Here is a 20,128-nt window from a genome sequence, read left to right as displayed (position 1 = left end):
GGCAGTAAATATAAAAGTACATATTATGATGATGACATGATGGAATATCTTTGATTTATTAACATTGTCTCTAATATTTCCACTTTATTGTTAACTATGAAAGAAGTTATAACGTGATATCATAAATTTCTGAGATTTGCTTTACCCATGCATATAAGAGAGGTACAGCATCTAAAGAGCTTATAAAATATATTTAAGGAGAAAGTAAACATTTGTAGTACGAAAAATTTGTAATTTAAAACAACAGTGGGCCTCCCCTGGTGGCGCAGCGGTTGAGCGCTGAGCTGCAAGGCTGCCCGCAGCCTCTGCAGCGCGGGTTCGTTCCCTGGCAGCCAGCTAGGGTCCCACCAAAAAAATAAATAAATAAATAAAAATAAAACAACAGTAACCACAGCCTAAGAAATGAGCATCTCAGATTTAGTCATCCATAAAACATTTTTTAGTGCCTAACATGTCAGCCAGTTTAGCCACTGGAGCTGTAAAAATGAATAAAATAGACAAAAATTCCTACCCTCAAGGAACTTACATCCCAGTAGTAGAGACACACAAAACAAGACAAATATGTTAAACTAGCAGAACATCTATTAAAGAAGAGTAAAGTCAGGGAAGTGGGCAGAGTGTCATGTCTAAAGGGTGCTATTTTAAAATGAATGGTAATGGAAGGTTTCACTGAGAAGACATCTGATACAAAGATTGAAAAGGGTGAGCAAGTAAGCAAAGTGGATATCTAGGTAAAAAGCTGTCCATGCAGGGAACAAATGCAAAAGCCCTGAAACAGAGCACCCAGCCAAAATGTGTTCCAAATTGAAAAGTGTAATTACTTAACAAGCCCCCCACCCCCAGCAAACCACAGACACCTGCACAGTTATGAAAAAACTGCTTCTGGACCAGACCTGCATCGGTTGGACACATCTGTTTTTCCTGGCAAATCATTAAAGGCCTTCTTCATTACATTTGGTTATACATCTCCTTTTTATTTTGAGGATTCAAGTGGGGCCAGCCTCTAAAACATCCACTCATGGTTCATCCTAAGGGTCTCATGCAGCTCTACCCCTTCACACCTGACTCATGCTTGCACTTAGCAGAATATTCAGTGGGTCTTGGAGAACAGAAAAGTGAATCCAGACCCTTCTAGAGTTTAAATCAAAGGACCAGATGCTAGGAAGGAAAGCTAAATTAAAATATGTAAGAAAGCTGTAGAGAGGTTACTGGGGAGAGACTGCAGGGTACTGAGGCTAGAGATACCAGATTATCCAAGGTGTACAGAAAAGATTCAGCAATAGGTCACGGGGCTGAGGCTCAGGAAAAGTAATAGTCAACAAATATCCAATAGTGGGATGGCAAGGAACTTATAAAGAATGTCTCTGTTTTATTCTGTTCACTATGCTGAGATATGATCCCTATCACTACTCCCAAATAAAATCAATAAAACTCTACTACAAATACTTGATCTGTGACTTATGTTTTAGAGCAATCAAGACAGATACCACATAGACAGGTTCAAGTCGCAAGATTTAAGTGGGATCTAAAGGAGAGCAGAAGCAAAGAAGTGAAGTAACAAAATATAGAAATGATCCCTGAAAGTATAGTTGCAACTATAAACCAGAGACACAATGGGGGGGGGGGGGGGATTAGGATCAAATAAGGGGGGGGTGGGAACTGTATGGGGAATATAACCAAAATGAAAATGTATACCTTGTGCAAAAAAAGAAAAAGAAAAAGAAATGAAGTAAGGTGTGACAAAGACAAACACAAGTTCACTAAAACTCCTCAGAAATATTTGGGAGGAAACCATGTTTCCATCATCTTTGGGGCTTTGAAAAGGATGAAAGATCACCCATAAGGTGGTGGATTTAGCTATATCCTGAGGCCTGACTGACAGATCACACTCAGTCAAGTAATAGATAAAAAACAAGAATGGCAACTTAAATATGCTACAGATGTAGGGGAAAAAGGGGAGGGGGGGTGTAGTAATCATCATTTAAATCATCAAGAGTTGTCATATTTCATGGAAGGGGAGACCCTAACCTGACACATAAAGGATAATAAGAGCCGAAGTGCAAAGGAAAAACAGAGAGATTTCACGTGTGGCTAATATTATGGCTAAAGCTCCAGAGCCAGGAATGAGTGTGGCCTACTCAGAGCACAGGGCAGAAAATGGCCTATTTGGAACAGGAGTATTCATTGGCAGGCAACGGCATATAAGATTAGCCAGGTAAGGTGAGACCAGATTGAGGAGGGCTCTGAAATCCAGATGAGAAATCTGAACTTTGACAAGCGTTCATGGGAAGGGAAAAAACCTGCTTTGTACTGTTTTGGTTTTGTTTTGCCCTTTTTAAGATCCAAAACACTTTGGCAATGTACACTGGTCCCTTTCCTTGCCTTCTAAAATTGGTCCATTGATATCCCTCATGTTTTATACCCTCAGGTACACAATTACCACGTCTGTGAAGACAATGCTGCTACTCCAGTTTGTACTGGTTCCTACCTCCAATTGCCTGTCAATTACCCATGAAAGTTCTTCTAACGATCCTATATCATTCCTATATCATTCGTTCACCCTATAAACATGTGCTAAGTGCCAAGCCATGTGCAAACTAGGAATTTAAAGATGACTCAGTTCATGCCCTCAAGAAACGTAGAATCCAATGTAGGCAGAAGGCAAAAAACAAACTAGCACAATACAGAGCAGTAACAATTAAGAGTTAGAGGAATACTTAGGGTATTATAGGCACAGAAGGCAGCAACATCAGTTTGGAGATCACAAAAAGACAGAAAACACCTAATAGAAGTGCTGATTAAACTGAGTCTTGGAGAAAAGCAAACATCAAAGACTGGGGAGAACAACGGGGGTGGCAGAGATTACAATCAGACTGCAAAGGCTGGGCAGAGCCTGGCGAGACTGCACGTTAATCCCATATGGCTGGGCGGGTAGAAGCAGGCAAGGATCATGAACACCATTCTCTCACGCTAAGAATTTTATTCTTGGGAATAGCTGAAAGATAACATGAAGGAATAACGTGAGCACATTTGTGTTTCTTAAAAAGAGCTCTGGAGGCAATATATGTATTGAACAGCCATCACAAAATTTCTTCCCATCATAAAAGGTAACAAAAACCTGATTATTAAAAAGACTATTATAGCATTCAATATACCTCCAGTTATCCCTTCCAGCCCCCTTTCCAGGCTTAGCTCACATCCTTCACAAACTCTTCCCTAACTCTTCCCAAACAATCTCTCCATTCTCAGAATTTCAAAGCCATGCCCATCTCTACACTGCATTCTGTCATCCCCTTATATTAACGAACTTGCATTTAAATTTCCACTCCCTAAAAAGATTTTAAGTTCCCTAAGAAGCATTTACATTTTTAATGCATGTATAATACATATACACATACCTCTCCATCAGAGAGGGCCCAGTACAGTAATACAACATTCAGAAACAGATACTTTTTCTGAAGTAAACCATCTCTTTTATCTTTGAGTAAAAAAATTCTACTATTCCCCAAATAGTAGAATAAGAAGTATGACTAGGCAAAACTAAGATAAAAAGAATTAACAAAGTGGAGGAAGAATGAAAACAAGGGAACTTTCTGGGGAGATAAAAATGTTCTCATTTGTGATGGGGTATAACACATGCTTGTATCCATGTATCTAAAAAGCTAAGATTTGAACATCCTAATATATTTAAATTTAACCTAAAAACCTATAAAAATAAGGCGTGACAAGCAAGGAAATACAGACAAAATGGGAATGGCTGAATGGTATGGTAATTCTTGGGTAAAGTATGTAGGAGGTTCATTATATTATTGTTTATTTTGTTTATGTGTGAAATTTTCCATAATAAAAAGTCATTATGATTTAACTGGTGAAAAAAACTGCATTAAAAAAATTAATAATAATCCAAAATATTAAATCACTCATTATCCTAATGTTTGGAATACTGTAGTACTATAATTTTCAAAATGGTCTTACTAGCTCTATTACCCAAGCAATTTTAAGACAAACCTGAGACAAATCTGTTGTTAATAGTCTAGACAAAAAAAAAAAAGTTTGAGCAGTCACAGATTTTTAACTAAGTACTGAGAGTAATATTAACCCAGTTATCAAAGATGTTCAAAAAAACAAAACATAACGTTAGAATTTTCTAATCTTCTAATGGTGGTACCAAAAATAGCGACTGGAAACAAAACACCTACAATGATATGACAACACATTTTTAATGGTTTTAAAGTAATTTATTTTTCCTCAGTAATTTAAAGTTAATGTCTATCTGTCCATAATTTGCATTCTCCTTCCACAAGATATTTAACGCATGAAATACTTTCCTTACTCCAGCCAATGCAAAAGATTGACAATTTTTTGGTGAGTAAATTAACTGTTGCATAATTTAGTCCCCCAAAATGCTTGTGAAGTTTCTTAAAGAGATTTTTAAGCACTTCACAATTGGGAACGAAGAGCTAAAATTATCAATAAGATAGATTCTATTATACTATTTTGCTATTTCCAATTAGATTATGTTCAAAACTTTCCTTACTCAACAGCCTGTTATCTTATAAATTAGCAGCTACCTTAGCTGTGACTGCAAGGGAGCATGAAGACTCCCAGAAACTGGGACAATGTTCTTATCCCAGTGCAGAACTAGTTGAGGACCACACAGGTGAGTTCTAGTTGTGAAAATTCTTCAAGTTCTATATTTATAACATGACTACTTTCATGTATGTATGTAATATTCAATAAGAAACTTTTCTTTATCCTAAAAGTAAGCCAGGGCTAGACTCAAATTCCCTCACCCACTTGCTCTACATAGAAACATTCTCTGCAAAAAATGTAATTCAAAGTGATTTTATAGTACTTAACACTTTCTATTAACATGTCTAGATAACAAAAACTTCCGTTTGCAACTACTAGCTCAAAAAATATAAAACCCAGTAGGAAAAAAAAAAGCTTATGTTTTCCAGAATTAATCATTTTAAAAGCAAACCAAATAGAAGTGAATAGGTAATGTATTGTTCAGAGAAAGCAGCTAACCATTTCCACTTTGCTAAACGGATTTTGGAAGGGAATGAAAGACCATCGCTTTAGACCATAGCAAAAAAGACAGGAGGTGGTGAAAAAGAACTTTATGAAGAAGGCCACTAGTCAGTGTTTCAGTCCAAAGCCTACTAATCAGATATTTTAGGCAAATCAAAAAAGGCGACAGCCCAAAGAAAGGAATGAAATAAAATGCATGAAAGCAGCCTGCCAAGACTTCGTATAAAACATCCCGTGACTTGTAAGATTGTTTGGGAAGTATTTTTTTCTCGTTGCTTTGCTGAAGGCAAGTGTCTCCCAGCCAACAAAAATAAAAAATGCTGTTTGTATCCCCAAAACAATAACACAAAGCTCTCCCCCTAATCGTATAATCACCCCAAATTAAACCTGAACTTTAAAGTTCTCCTGGAGGCAGGGAAACAATGGAGTATAATCACAAAGGCCCTTGATCTTCACTGGGAGTATTTTCACCTATCACCTGCATTAGCAGGAGAGGGAACCTTGTTTCCCAACAACCCCAGAACCGATTCAGCCTCTCAGGATAAAAAAAAGCCAGGTGTTCACTGACCACCTCCAAGGGGACACCACTTTAGAAGGTAACTCTGCCTAGCAGACCCAGGATAGTTCTATCCTGGCGCCTTTCCACAGCAGCTCCTCGCGAATGGTGCACAACCTCCTCCAGCTGACTTAGCCAACAGCCTCCAGTTTGGCAAGTCCAACCCCTCTCCTCAAATCTCACAAACCCGTCCACAAGGCAAATACTTCGCGGTCTCTCAGGAGATGAGATGGCAAAACCAGCACACACCCAGAAAGTTGACACAGAAAGGGGGTGGTCATGAGGGGGAGAAGGGCGAGGGGGCTGGGGGGCGGCAGCCTCGGAGGCGAGGCACTGGTTTGCTCCCGGGCGGTGGAGAACGACTCGCACCCCGGAGGCTGAGAGGGAGCCGGCCAGCCCCGCGGGGGTGCAGGGATCGCCGGGGACGCCGGGCGGCAGGGACACACGGACACCCTGACATTGGAGGCTGGCAGCGGCCGCGGCCGGCGCTCGCCCCGCTTGACCCCTCCGGGCAAGGGGACTGGTCCAGCGGGCGCCGGGCGGGGAGGTGGAGCGCGCCGGGAGCGCCCTCTCGGGCCCGGGAAGGCGGCGCGATCGTGGGCCTTCTTACCCCTGCAGGCCGAGGGCGCGGCGCCGCTTGTGGAGCAGGCAGAGCAGCAGGAGCGCGGCCCCCGCCAGCGAGGAGTTCCGCGCCGTCAGGTACTTGCTGAAGGCCGCCATGGCACCGCCTGAGCCAGCGAGCCGGGAAGGGGAATGCGGCGGCGACTACTTTAATGCAGGAAGCGCGGGGGAGACTGGGAGGAGAGGAGCGCGCGGAGGGAGGGCGGGGCCGTCCGAGCGGGCCCGCCCCCTGGCGCGCGCCGCCGCCGCGTCGTCCGCGCGCCGGAGCCCACCTCGGACTGGAGCTCGGCGGGAGCGTGCGCGGGCGCCGCGGACCCGGAACCGGCCGGGCGCGCGCTCTGCGCACGCGCAGGCCCCCACAGGGCGGTGCAGCTCGGCGGCTGGTCGCTCTTCCCAGGCCTGCTGGCTACCCCCGGCGCATCCCTACCCCCACTTCGGCGCGCACACGCCCAGGCTTTCACAGAACTGGAAAAGCGGGCCTGGCCTGCGCCTGGGACCAAGTGGGACCTGCCACTCCACCCCCGTGATGGGCCGTTACCACCCTCTTAAAGGAGCCTGGGGAGGAGGTCGGGCCCATCGAGGAGCATTTGCAGGAGACTGGGGGCGCAGGGATCCTCTAGATGGAAACAACAGTCGGGGTCTCCCGAGATGTATGGGGAGGTGTGGGAAGAAAGACTGCAAACCGGAAAGCTTCAGTGTTTTCCATGTTATGAGTTAGAATCCTTAGGGGATTGTGAAATCAGTTGGGTAGCTCGAGAACACCATTTTAGTTTTTTAATGAAATCGGAAAGAACAGAACACAATGGAAAAAATCTTGCAGGGTATCACATATAAAGGAGTTTCGAGAAATTTTCATCCTCGTCTTTCATATCTGTGTGTCCCGACTAATGGTATAAAATGTATTTCTTTATGTGGGTCTAATCAAACAAAAAGTTTGAGAAACACTGTTCTTTGCAAAGGGACATTCAGAAATAACAATCGTGCGTTGTATTGGTGCTGGCCTTACTCCCAGAATGAGAAGGACATTTCAGATTACAGCGTTATTCTGTCTGGCCCTATGAGGCAGGGTTGTTAGCCCTGGCTTTTAGACTGGCATATGTACAGTGAGTTAGTGAATCCCCGCCTCCAGTTGAGACTGGAGAAAAACTAGTGTCAGTCAGAAAAAAAATAAAGCTTTACGCTTTACGTAATACACACATACCTAAGTAATCTACCTGTGAAAGTGTAACAGGGTGGTCCCCAGGAAAGGGGGAAGTTCCAGGTTCCCTGCCCCACCCAAGGGAGGGTGGAGCTGAGCAGGAAGAGGAGAAGCTGCAGAAGAGACTGAGGAAGGAAGCAGGATGGAGCAAGGAGACCTGGAGGAGGCACATGGAGCCTAGAGACACGTGAAGAAACTGCGCTTGTCTTTTGGTTGTGGACTGGGTGACACAGATGTGGGTGAGACCCGTGGGGAGGTGACAATGGCAACTTTTATCTTGATGTTGATTTTGCTCTTTTCCTTCCGGGCTTGTCCAGTTGTTTGTGACCCTTTTCTGTGGGTCCCCACTGGAAGATGCTTTAGACTTGTAGCAGGCTTTGGGGCCTTGTTCTGGGCCAATCCCATTTGGATGGACTTTTACCCATGAGGGGACGGGTAACTTTGGGTGCTTCATTTAGAAACTAGACTCTTTGCCTTACCTGTATTGTTTCCTAGTTTTATTAAAGTTCCTTCCCATTAAAGTCTCCTATGTTTTGTGTTGATGCGGCAGATGGCAGAACCCATGTAGAATAGGCAGGTTTGCGGGGTTTGGGCTGCCCCTCTCCCTGTCCTATAACAGATTTGGCGCAGTCCACAGAGCAATGACTTCCTAGGAGTGTTCGCAATATAAATTGGTAGTTGCTTAACAAATCACAAATAGTAATGATGTGTATGTATGGGGGAAGGCGTATGGAGGAGTCAGAGTACAACTGTCTAATTTTGCTAAAGAGGAGCTTCTAAATTCTCCATTTTCCACGTAGATATTTTCACCACCCCATTTAGCAATTAGGTATGCCTAGCACAGAGGATATAAAGATATGTAGATCATAATCCTTATTATCCAGTCACTGGTAGGGAAGAAAAACCTGAAAAAAAAATTATAAATGTGGTGAGTGCCATACTAGAAGTATGAATAGGCATAATCATAGCACAAAAGAGAAAAATGCTTAGTTTTGTCTACAGAAAGCTCCTGAAAGAACTAAGACTTACCAGACGAGATGATTTTGTAGCTGAATCTTAAAGGACCAGAGAACTCACTGAGGACAAGAGGGAGAATTATTCCCTCACTGATAAATTGCATTGTAATGAGCAAGTGTTAGGAACCTGAGTAGAAAATATCATAAACTGTTAGTCTGAAAAACAGTTTATTTAGGAAATAGGTTATAATTCAGAGGAGAGATAAGCTTAGTAAATAGAAGAAAAATAAGAATGACTCATTGGGCAAGATAGTCTAATAGTTAACATAAAAGGTACAAGAAGCATGGGTGATTGTAAAAAAAGGAAATTAATTATTTGAACTCAAACAATTTGAACTGTTTATAAAGCCCACCAGGGACAAACTTGTAACCCAACAAAACTAGGTTTATTGAATTTTTGCAGCACAAGACACCACACAGCGGAGGAATTGTGCATATGTCTCCCCAAAAGGGAAGAAATGGGAGTTGTTAGGGAATGAGGGGATGGGAGAGGGTTATATAAAGTCCAAGTGAAACATACTTAAAAGGCCCAAAGCAAAGCAAATCCGTGTTTGGGGCTGATAATCAGACCAGGGTTGAGAAACAGACTCTGGATTCTTCTTCCTTGAAATATAAATTTAAGATTAATATAGAATATTGTGTCCAAAACCCCCATTTTCAAACTTCCGCACTGTAAACTGAGGCAACTTACCTAAATCTAAGTGAACTGGATGGGTCATGTCCCATCCCAGTTGGCAAAAAAGGGGTGTTCTATTTTCATTAATACCAATTCCAAAGCAACAAAGTTTTGGGGAGACTTTCTGAAAAAAAGATTCCTCCACACGAAGTCCTTTGATAATTAAAGCAGATTTTAGGATCACACTTTATGATATCAAATAACTAGAGGAGGGGGGAATGTGATTTTATTGGGAGATCTCCAGTTCTGAATTTTAAAGAATTTCATCTGCTGTGAACAGGGAGGAAAGGGACACATAAATTCAGGGGATCTAGAAAGCCTCCTGAGGAGATGGTGCATTAACAGCCTCCACACTGTCCTTGATGGTCCTCACTTACTGGTATTCATGCTCTTGTACATATAATGTCCCTCACGCCAGAGCTGAACATGACCAAAACAGTCTAGTGAAATGTGTGACTTCTCACACCAGATGAGAAAAAGCATTCTGGTTTCCATGTTCTTGAATTGTTTACTCTTGGGGAAGCCAGCTGCCACAGAGAACACTCAAACAACCCTAGAGAAGAATTTAAGCTTCCCATCAAGAGCCAGCAACAGCTTGCCAGTCATGGAAGCAGATCTGCCAGTCCTCCGATGAGGGCAGTCCCAAGAACAATCCCTAGCCAAGTGATTTAGCAAGGTGCTCCTAAATTCCTAACTCACAGAAACTGTGGGAGATGTTTATCATAAGCCACTACATGTTGGGATAATTTGTTATACATCTGATGTAATCTGGGCCAAGCCTTAAAAAATAGATGGAAGAAAAGAATTTAGGGGAAGATCTAATAGGAGCACAGATAAAGGGACAAGAAAGTACAAAGCAGGTTCAGGAAGATGATTAAGTGTGGTGTGGATGAAGGTTTAAACAGGTTGTGAGGGCCTCCCTGGTGGCGCAAAGGGTTAATACCACACTATGAAGCAATCCAAAGCCTCTGCAGCACGAGTTCTATCTCAGGGAGCAACCCACATGGTGCAGCAGACCTCTCCGGTCTCGCCCGCTGCACCCCTCAGCAGTGTACTTTTGTCAATATGCCTGTTCTGTTCCCCACTCTGTCTCTGGTGAATCATCTCACCCCCCGCATCTCTGGCCTGTACCCCAGCTCTTGTATGCATAAATAAATACGTCTTAAAATAAAAAATAAATAAATAAACAGGTTGTGAAATTGTAACAGGGTGGTCCCCAGGAAAGGGGGAGGTTCCACGTTCCCTGCCCCACCCAAGGGAGGGTGGAGCTGAGCAGGAAGAGGAGAACCTGCAGAGGAGACTAAGGAAGGAAACAGGATGGAGCAAGGAGACCTGGAGGAGGCACATGGAGCCTAGAGACACGTGAAGAAACTGCGCTTGTCTTTTGGTCGTGGACTAGGTGACACAGATGTGGGTGAGACCCGTGGGGAGGTGACAATGGCAACTTTTATCTTGATGTTGATTTTGCTCTTTTCCTTCCGGGCTTGTCCAGTTGTTTGTGACCCTTTTCTGTGGGTCCCCACTGGAAGATGCTTTAGACTTGTAGCAGGCTTTGGGGCCTTGTTCTGGGCCAATCCCATTTGGATGGACTTTTACCCACGAGGGGACGGGTAACTCTGGATGCTTCATTTAGAAACTAGACTCTTTGCCTTACCTGTATTGTTTCCTAGTTTTATTAAAGTTCCTTCCCATTAAAGTCTCCTATGTTTTGTGTTGATGCGGCGGATGGCAGAACCCATGTAGAATAGGCAGGTTTGCGGGGTTTGGGCTGCCCCTCTCCCTGTTCTGTAACAAAATGAGAAAAAAGTTTGAAAGTTTCCATCAAGGTCAACTTGTGGAAGTTCTAAAACACTAACCAGGGGGGATTTTATTCTGCAAAAGAGAATGTTGCTGGGTTTTTTTGGTGGGTTTTGGTTTTTATTTTGAGAAGGGTAGTGACCTCACTTTTATTTAAGAAAGACTATGCTCATGGCAGAGTGTGGGACAAAGTGGTCAAGAAAACATAGAGGAGAAAGACCAGTTTGAACTCTGTTGAAATCATCTAGGTAAAAGGTTGTGAGCAATTGAAACAGGGCAACCCAGAGCAAACAGGAAAGGAAAGACAGAATTCACATTGAGTGGAATGAGTGGGACTGTTACTTAAAAGGAAGAAAGTCTTTGACAGAATTTCTGGCTGAGTGCCTGAGATGATATTTACTGGAGGTCCGAAGTACAGAAGTGGTGCAAGATTGTCAGGGAAAAGGAAATGCAAATACATAGTTGCCTCACTAGTTCTCATCCCCAAGAGAAACTCCAGGATTCTTAGCATCTTAAACAAAGGCAGTTATGATAAAAGCTCTGCCCACCTTTCTGAATTCCTATCGTGGTACTCCTACCCTGCAACAGATGTATCCTACCCCTGCCTGGGCAGATAAAAGTTTTTCCCCCTGTGGTTTGGCCTTGAATATGCTATTCCTTCAGCCTGAAATAACAGTCCCTTCCTTCTCTAAATCTTCACTCCTAGCTTGATTTATCCTTTAAGAATAAGCATTGATGATTGGATAGTCTGTTAATTTATCAATAATCATCTTCTAATTTATTACAGAAATATAATAAATATAATAAATCTTCCATTTATTACAGAAAATTAGATAAATTTAGCATGAGTAGAAAAATATTGATTGCTGCCCTCTGAATTTTTAATGTGAGTATTTGATTTATAAATTAATCCTTCATTTCATTAATTAGAGTAGTGAGGCAGTCTCCCAACCCAAGATGGTGCTGAGGATTATTGTGACTTTCTCGTCAGCAATTTTAACTGAAAATGATTCATTTCAATGAATTTCTTCCCTTGACCTGGTTTTGTGTCATGCTCAACCAGAAGACTCATGCTTGCTAATTTTTTCTGGCACTTCCCTCATCCTACATTCTCAATCAGCTTGCTCATTTTGGCTAATTTTTTTTCTGAGCATTTTCTCCAAGGGATTGGCCTGGCTGACCTCTACCTTACTCCAGGATTACATAATCTCATCCAGAAGAGCATTTGATTCTAGCTGGTTCAAATGGTTTCTGTTGAAATGTATGGTCCCCAAATGTAGGCTCAGCATGGCATGTAGCAGGAGCAATTAATTAAATGTTGAATGATTGAAAGAAAAAAAAACGAATAAGCTTTGATGGTTCCCTACTCCAAAATAAATGTATTTTCTGGTCACTTCTCCCAAGTTTATCATCCCCTCTTTTGTACTACTTTTGTTTCATATATAACTTTCTTTTTAATGTATAATAGATGTCCGGAGAGGCAGACCTTAAAGTTTTGTTGTTTTTTTGTTTTTTTTTAAGAGAAACTGCCAAGATAAATACATCAAGTCGCTGGAAACAGATCATATTTGCTTAGAAAAGCGTCACTTGAAAAGCCCTTCTTATGGATACAAATGAAAGTAGAGTTTAGGTGCCCCGTGGACTGGGAAAGTATGTAACAGGACATTCTGATAAGACCATTCATCCAAACATCCCTAATTCGCCTAAAACAGCAGGAAATTTTGCCTAGAAGAAACTCTGAGAGGAAATTGAGCTCTCAATCTGTTTACTTTTAAGGTTCAATATTATTAGAATCTTTGTGATAGATTGAGAGAGTCCACTTTCATTAGCTCAGGGTCCAACAGAGAAAGTTTTCGAGAGGAATGGGGAGTCTGGGCGGGTGACCTAGTTCAGCAGAGCCTCATGGCCACAGGGGAAGCAGGTTCCAGCACAGTACATGGTCATGAAGACCCCCCAGTTCAGCCACCTGCAAATTCCGCCAACCCAGGATGTTTGGAAACATGTCCAAATAGGGAGAAGCCTGGAGAATCATGCTCTCAGTCACTCCACAACTCGTGCATCTGGACCTCATGGCAGGAAAACAAGGAAACCTGGGACTGAGCAGGAGTAAGGAGAGACAACCTATAAGGACAAAAAAAATCCAGTAAACAAAAATTCAGTCAACAAACTGCTTTGGAGTCCTCAGTTACCTCCTTATCTGAATTCCATGTGGCTGTTTAAAATAAAAGGGAAGATACTTATGAATGGAATAAAGTCCATAGTTTAGTTAACAATGCTGTACCAAAGTTTTTTTCTTAGGTTTGATCAATGTACCTACTTAAATACAATGAATAACATGAGGGGAAACTGGGTAACATGTATAAAAGACTTCTCTGTTCTGTCTTTGTAACTTGTCTATAATTCTAAATTGTTTACCAAAAAAATATTGAAAAATGTTTTGAAAAAAGACATTGTGTCATAATAAAAAAAATATGAGTGTCTAATCAGAAGCCTTGTAGTTGAAGTAAAAAAATTAAATTAGAAATTAGCATAAAAAAGACACTTCTCCAAAGAGGATATACAAATGGCCAACAGGTCTATGAAAAAAATGTTCAACATCACTTATAATCAGGGAAATGCAAATCAAAACCACAATGAGATACAACCTCACAACAGTGAGAATGGCACATATTAAAAAAACTGGCAACAACAAATGCTGGCAAGGATGTGGAGAAAAAGGAACCATCTTACACTGCTGGTGGGAATGCAAAATGGTCTCACCACTAAGGAAAGCTTTGTGAAGGACCCTCAAACTACAAAAATGGAGCTACCATATGACTCAGCAATTCCACTCCTAGGAATCTGCCCAAAGGTCACAAAAACATTAATTTGAAAGGAAACCTGCACTCCCATGTTTATTGCAGTACTATTTACAATAGCTAAGATATGGAAACAACCTAAATGCCCCCAAACAGTTGACTGGATCAAGAAGATTGGCATATATACACAATTGAATACTACTCAGCAATCAAAAAGATAAACTCATGACATTCGCAACAACATGGATGGAGCTGGAAGGGATTTTGGTCAGTGAAATAAGTCAGAAGGAAAGAGAAAATTATTGGATGGTTTCACTTATAGGAGTAACATAGGGAAACCATATAAGGTATCACGGGGAAAAAAAGACAAAACTAGCAGGCAAATTATGTATTGGAGTATTCAACAGGGGAGGGGGAGGGAGAGGGATCAAAACAGGAGAGGGAAGAGCACAGAGACAATGGTGACAGTTCAAAGGTGTCTTAGTGGTGGTAATTTTATGGGCATTACACCTGAGAGGAGAATGAACAACAATGTAAAAAATATATTAATAGAAATACCATAAAAAAGAAACTAGCATAAATATATAAATTGTAAAAAATATTTAACTAGAAAGAAATGTAGACCACTAGACTCTTTTCACTTGAAATACCTGGGTGCATATGTTGTGAATCATAAAAGACTAAAAACCTCATTATTTTGTCATTAGCTTGCTTTTCATGTCTCTAAAAGAAACCCCAAGAGTTCATCTAGTGCCGGAGTAGGGAACAGTTTCCTTCCTATTCAGAGTCATAGACCCATAGAAAAATTTTAGCATTAGTACAGGCAGCTTAATGCCATTTCAGTTGCTGGGTTTTATTTTCTTTCTCAGAAAGAGAAATACTTCAAAATTAAGAGGAGTTTACATAAATTGTTCCATAGATACAAAAAATAAAAACAACCCACAACTTCTATCCACGCAAGGGGCAGTTTATGGAGTGAGAGAAAAAGGAGAGCTAAAGGGAGACGAGGAAGAGCTGTCTGACGCCCAAGTGGGCACTGACTTGGTGGCTGGACCTCACTGGTGTCCAAGTGAATGAGGTTGGGAGAGATGTCAGTGAGAAGCAGTCTTCACAAAGCAGCGCGTGAGGGTAAGTGCTGCCGGAGAGCTGGTGGAGGATGAATGTTAAAGTTCAGTAGTGAGATTTTTGTTGTCAGGTTCAAAGGGTGAAAAGGGAAAATGAATAACTGGAGCTTCCATTTACAGTGGAATATCTCATCTTATTCCCACACTAGCCCTGTGAGTTAGATCTTAATATTATCCTGCTTTTATATTGGAGAAATTGAAGCTAAAGGACATTAAGAAACTTGCTCAAGGTCACATGGCTAGTAACTGGAGAAGCTGATTTAGACAACCTCAACACCACAATGCAAACAAGATTCAAAGGCTAAGTAGACACAGGAACTACGAAGAGAAAGAAAGAACAGTCAGGAATAATGTAAGGGAGATTAGCATTGCCTGAAGGATCTAAGGTTCACTTTTAACAGTGGCTGGGATGGGTTTCCAGTTTTAGGGTATACACCTGGTGATTCACAATGATGTACACCTGAAACGTACTGTTCTAAAGTAATATTATATTAAAAAAATAAAATACAAATAAAAAATAAAATTTTTAAGAAATAAATTTATAAATAAAATTTAAATTAAAAAAGAATTAAAAAAGAATTTAACAATATTGTACAGAGACATAAAGTGTTCTCTCTCTCTCTTTCTCTCTCACACACACGCAGAGAGAAATCTTAGATTCACAGAGGCAATGGATCAGAGCCACCACTTCTAACCATGCACTACTACAGATGCAACATATGTCTCCCCTAGACTCTTCCAGGGGCAGCCTTCTGTCTGGCTCTGTGTTGTGCAGGCCTGGTGCTGGGCAGAGGCAAGGCTGATAAGAGTGCTTGGAAGCTCTTTTGCCTTGACGAAGGAGTGAGCTCCAGAGTGGTTCATTGTTCTCACACTTGTTCTCTAATTATTCTGCAATAAACTCATCTCCCTGAGAGGTCTTCCTCAACTCTCCGAATTAGGTAGGGCTCCCTGCTGTGTGCTCTGATATCACCCCCACAGTTCTCCTTGCATGTTTTACTGTAATAATTAACAATTTGAATGAATTTATCTGAATTTGCATCCTTGCTAAGTGATATGTTATGTTTTTCTGTACCAAAGGCCACATCCCTCATTTCTTAAGCTCCATAAAGATAGGATTTTTTTTCTTTTTCTTTTTCAATATTGTATCTCCAGTTTTCAGGATAATACTTGGCACCTAGAAATCCTCAATATTTATTGATTAACAGGGTGTATGTGAGCATTAGGCTGCTCCCCATCTATGCAATCTCTGCTGGAAGAGGCTAGTTTACTCAACCTTTTGTGCAATTGCACCAGACAGAACTAGCACACAGCCCTGAACACAAGCTTAACAGGTTGGTGTTCTAATACCCCTTCACCTACTTTTGAGGAAGTCTCTGCTTCAGATATTCTCCTGCTTTCCTCTAAAAAATGAGCTGGAGTATGCTGATCAGGACTTATGTCTCTGAAATTAGAACCTGATGTTGAGGTCAACCCAACTCTGAAAATCCTGATTTGTCCTTCTTTCTCTAATACCCTCTGTGTAATTATTTCTTAGCACCATCTCCACCTGATATCCTTTTTCTTTCAGGGAGCTCCAATTGCTTCATAAAGGAAGACACCAGTTTTGAGTCAAATAGATGCTCAGGAACCAGAGGAATATACTGTGCTGGATAGTGCCCAATTAAACAATAACAGGAATGTTTTATGCTCATTATTACTTGTCTTTCTTCTTTTTAAAAGATCTGCAGTCTTATATGAAGAGCACTGGTGGGGATGAATATCTTAGATTCTTTTTTTTTTTTTGAAAGATTTGTTTATTTATGCATACAAGAGCTGGGGTGCAGGCCAGAGGTGCGGGGGGGTACCATCTGGCCTGTACCCCAGTTCTTGTATGCATAAATAAATAAATCTCTAAAATAAAATATAATATAATAAAATAAAATAAAATGGGAATGGGATGGTTCCAGGAAAAAGAACGCAATGATAACCTTGCTAGTGTGAATATTGGGACATAGATTATTCATGGCACAAAAAAAAAGTTAAAAGCAAGACACTGGCAGATCAATGGCCATGGCACTTAGTGTCTATGGCAATGATGGCAGGTCAAAGGAGTGTGGCTTGGTGAGGCCACATCTCATAAATATATATAAAGATATAGGGAAAGTCTGTTATGTACCAATGGTGGTACTAATATCCTAGTCTTCCAGTTCTTTAGCTAAGGAAGTATTATAACTATCTGTAATGGGACTTTTCCAGACAGATTCTTTTCCCAAAAAAAGGCACAAAACCAAATTTTCTTTGTTTTCAGATTTTAGGAAGGTGTGATTATTTTTATCCTTTTGATTAAAAAATGGCTTTCCGAGAAGATTATCCTTTTCTGTGCAGCTCTCATTTCTGGAAAGGATGTAAATGGAACAAGAACAGAGGGAAGGTCTGATTTCTGATGAGTGGGGTGGTAGATGCAAGGTCAATCATCTATAACCAGCAGTCACACAGGATAGACCAGAGTTTTACTCTGGTAATAAACAACACCAAAATCTCAGTGGCTTTAAATAACAAATAAATAAAAGTTCTTACTTGTGTTATGTATTTTTCATTGACCTGCTGTGGGAACTATTTTTGATCATCCTTACGCAAGGACTCAGGTTGGTAGAACTTCCACCAAACTGTTACTTTGCAGGTTACTGTGCCAGAAGGAAGGAAACATAGCAAATTGTGCATTGTCCTTTAAAGGCAATCACCTGGAACTAACATATCTTTCCATTCACATCTCATTTGTTAGAGCCATGATCGACTTTAAAGGAATAGAGAAATGCATGACTACCATTTGATGCAAAGGCGAAACAGAAATATTGTTGAAAAGCATTGATCACTCTTCACAAACAAATTCTACCAACCCATAAGCCCCTACTTCCCTCCAGGAAGCACAACACAACTACCTAAATATTTTATAATGAAAAATACATCCATCAAGATAAAAAAAGACTCAATTATTAAATATTATGATAATGATCCCCAATTCAGATAGTGGTTGAATTTATATGTGGTAAAACTACTTGTGCTTAACTTTCCCCTAATTTTTGACTTTTCTGAACTGTAAATTTTCAAAAGTGACCAAGTCATGTCTTTTAAAAAAGAAATCTCCAATTAACTTGTTTAAAGTATATTTGTAAGACTGCAGTAACACAGAGAAAATGTTTGTGATTTGTTAGTAAAAAGATCAATATCTAAGAATTGTATCTGTGTGATACATGCATCCATGATCAAGTACAAAATAAATAGATGAAAATGCTATAGTAGTTGTATATGAGGAATTTTAAAACTTCACAATTTTTTAATTTTAAAAATGTTAAATAAGTTAAAGGTGGGCAGTCATAAAATGCTATTCCACTTGGGAATAATAAGGCAGGAAGAGTAGAGGATCTGTTGTTCTCGAGTTCTGCCTTCATTTCCAGCAAAACATCCAGGCACTACCCTCAAGTAAAAGACATACTGTGTCAGGATACAGCAAAAGACCAGGAACATGGAGGCTAGGTAGTAACTCTTGCCTAAAGTTAACCTCTTTGTGATTTTATTCAATTTATTTAATCGCCCTTGGTCTTATAACTCATCTGAGAAGTGAAGATATCAGTGAAGATGATCTTTTCATTCCCTCCATGCTCTAAAATTCTTTAGGCCTGTGACTTACAAGGGTCTGTAATGTACTGTGGAATGTGAAGGACCTGACAACATGTTCCCTTCATTCTGTCCCCAGTGCCCAGCATGATAATCCTAATGCATAAAAGGTATTTAATAAATGTGTTTTCATTGGAATTTACCTACTAAATTCTCATAATCCTTCAGGGTAACTGCATTCTTCTCTTTGTTCATAAAAGATGATCTTATAGAGGTTGGATTTATATGTTCAATAAGTAAAAGAATACCTTTGTCTATCTGCTTCAAAGTCAAAGCATGCTTTCCAATACGCAAGTAAATTAATTTCAACAGAGTCTGTTAAAATTCTAGAAACAGGATCAACTTTAATCTAAAAGCAAACCTAGAACATTGTTATAGTATTCTAAATTATGAAAAATGTTTACTCGAATGACTTGTTTTTGTAAGAAATGGTAATAGACATTGTGTTGCTTATTGAAAAATTAGTACTTTGGCCCTTTGAGAGCATTGTAGGTTCATTGGGAAACAAGTCATACATATATGAGCAATGAGAAATACATAAAAAACATATTATAAAAACATGCACAATTACAGGACAAATGCTGGTTGTCATTCTAGCACTCTCTACCCTTTGCAGATAGATGTCAGTGATTAGATACACTGCTTGACCTACTAAACACAAAAGAAAACGATATTTACTTGTGATAGAAAACCAGATTACATATTTCTGGTATTTCTGTTTCAATCAGACAGCTGCTCTTAGAAGCTCCTTCTTCCCACAGGCAAATTTGCACCCTTAGTATATGTTAACATTTGGGTGTTTCCTTGGTTCCTACACCCCTTTTGTCCTGGATACGCCATAAAGTTTATTTTAACTCAGTCCTATACTAAGCAAAAAATTGACTATGTAGGTAGTAAACCTTACCCCAGCATCACACAGTAAGGAATTAATTCCCTTACATCAAGGATGTGCTTATGGTGATGCCACAAGACAGAATTCTGTAGAGAGTATAATTTTCATAAAACAATATGCCCAAATAGCTTTTCTTATACTACTTGTAGTACAACTAAATTATTGAAAAGAATGCTTGGGGGCAAATCCAGTAAATCCCTCCATCCCGAATGTTTTCAATTAAAACACAAGTGGCATTTTTCTTAGTAAGCTAGATTTTAAGTAAGAAGACTTCAAACAAATAACCATAGATTCACAGTTCTAATTTCATCAACTTGTATTCATAGCTGCTCACCTGTTTCCTTCCATACATGGATATCTATCATCACATTATCTCTGCCACAAGGTTGAAAGTTACCATAGGTGGAAAGGCTTATTCAGGAGGACCACTTCTAGAAGTGCTATGGTAGAGATGAACATGGCAGACCTAGAGGGAACCAGGTTGCCCAATCATGCTATCATAGCTGCGGATATCTTCCTAGTGCTGAGATTAACCCCTTGTGCCACCAGGGAGGCTCCCTCACCCATGCACTTATGACCAGGAACACGTGAAGAATACACAAATGGTGAGAAACAACAATCACAGAATTTACACAGAATGAGAAAAGACAGGTGTGTGTGTGTGTGTGTGTGTGTGTGTGCACGCGCAAGAGAGAGAAAGAGAGAGAGAGAATGAATTTACAGGATGGCATGTGGGCAGATGCTTTCTGTCCTATGCCAAAT

General features: G+C 40.5%; 1 protein-coding gene across 1 annotated transcript in view; it reads right to left on the bottom strand.

The window, feature by feature from the left end:
* ABCD3 (ATP binding cassette subfamily D member 3) overlaps nt 1-6,390 on the bottom strand; it is a 65,571-nt gene extending 59,181 nt beyond the window's left edge. Inside the window, exon 1 of the mRNA XM_037501192.2 lies at nt 6,201-6,390. Within this exon, the coding sequence (XP_037357089.1) occupies nt 6,201-6,310 (110 nt within the window). The 5' untranslated portion in view covers nt 6,311-6,390. The remainder of the gene's footprint in view (nt 1-6,200) is intronic.
* Nucleotides 6,391-20,128: the final 13,738 nt, after the last annotated feature.

Source organism: Talpa occidentalis, unplaced genomic scaffold, assembly GCF_014898055.3.
Source record: "Talpa occidentalis isolate TD23 unplaced genomic scaffold, MPIMG_talOcc4v2.1 talOcc4.9, whole genome shotgun sequence".
Taxonomy (NCBI): domain Eukaryota; kingdom Metazoa; phylum Chordata; class Mammalia; order Eulipotyphla; family Talpidae; genus Talpa; species Talpa occidentalis.
Note: the sequence above shows the minus strand (reverse complement) of the source record. Positions and strands in the feature narration are given on the sequence as shown.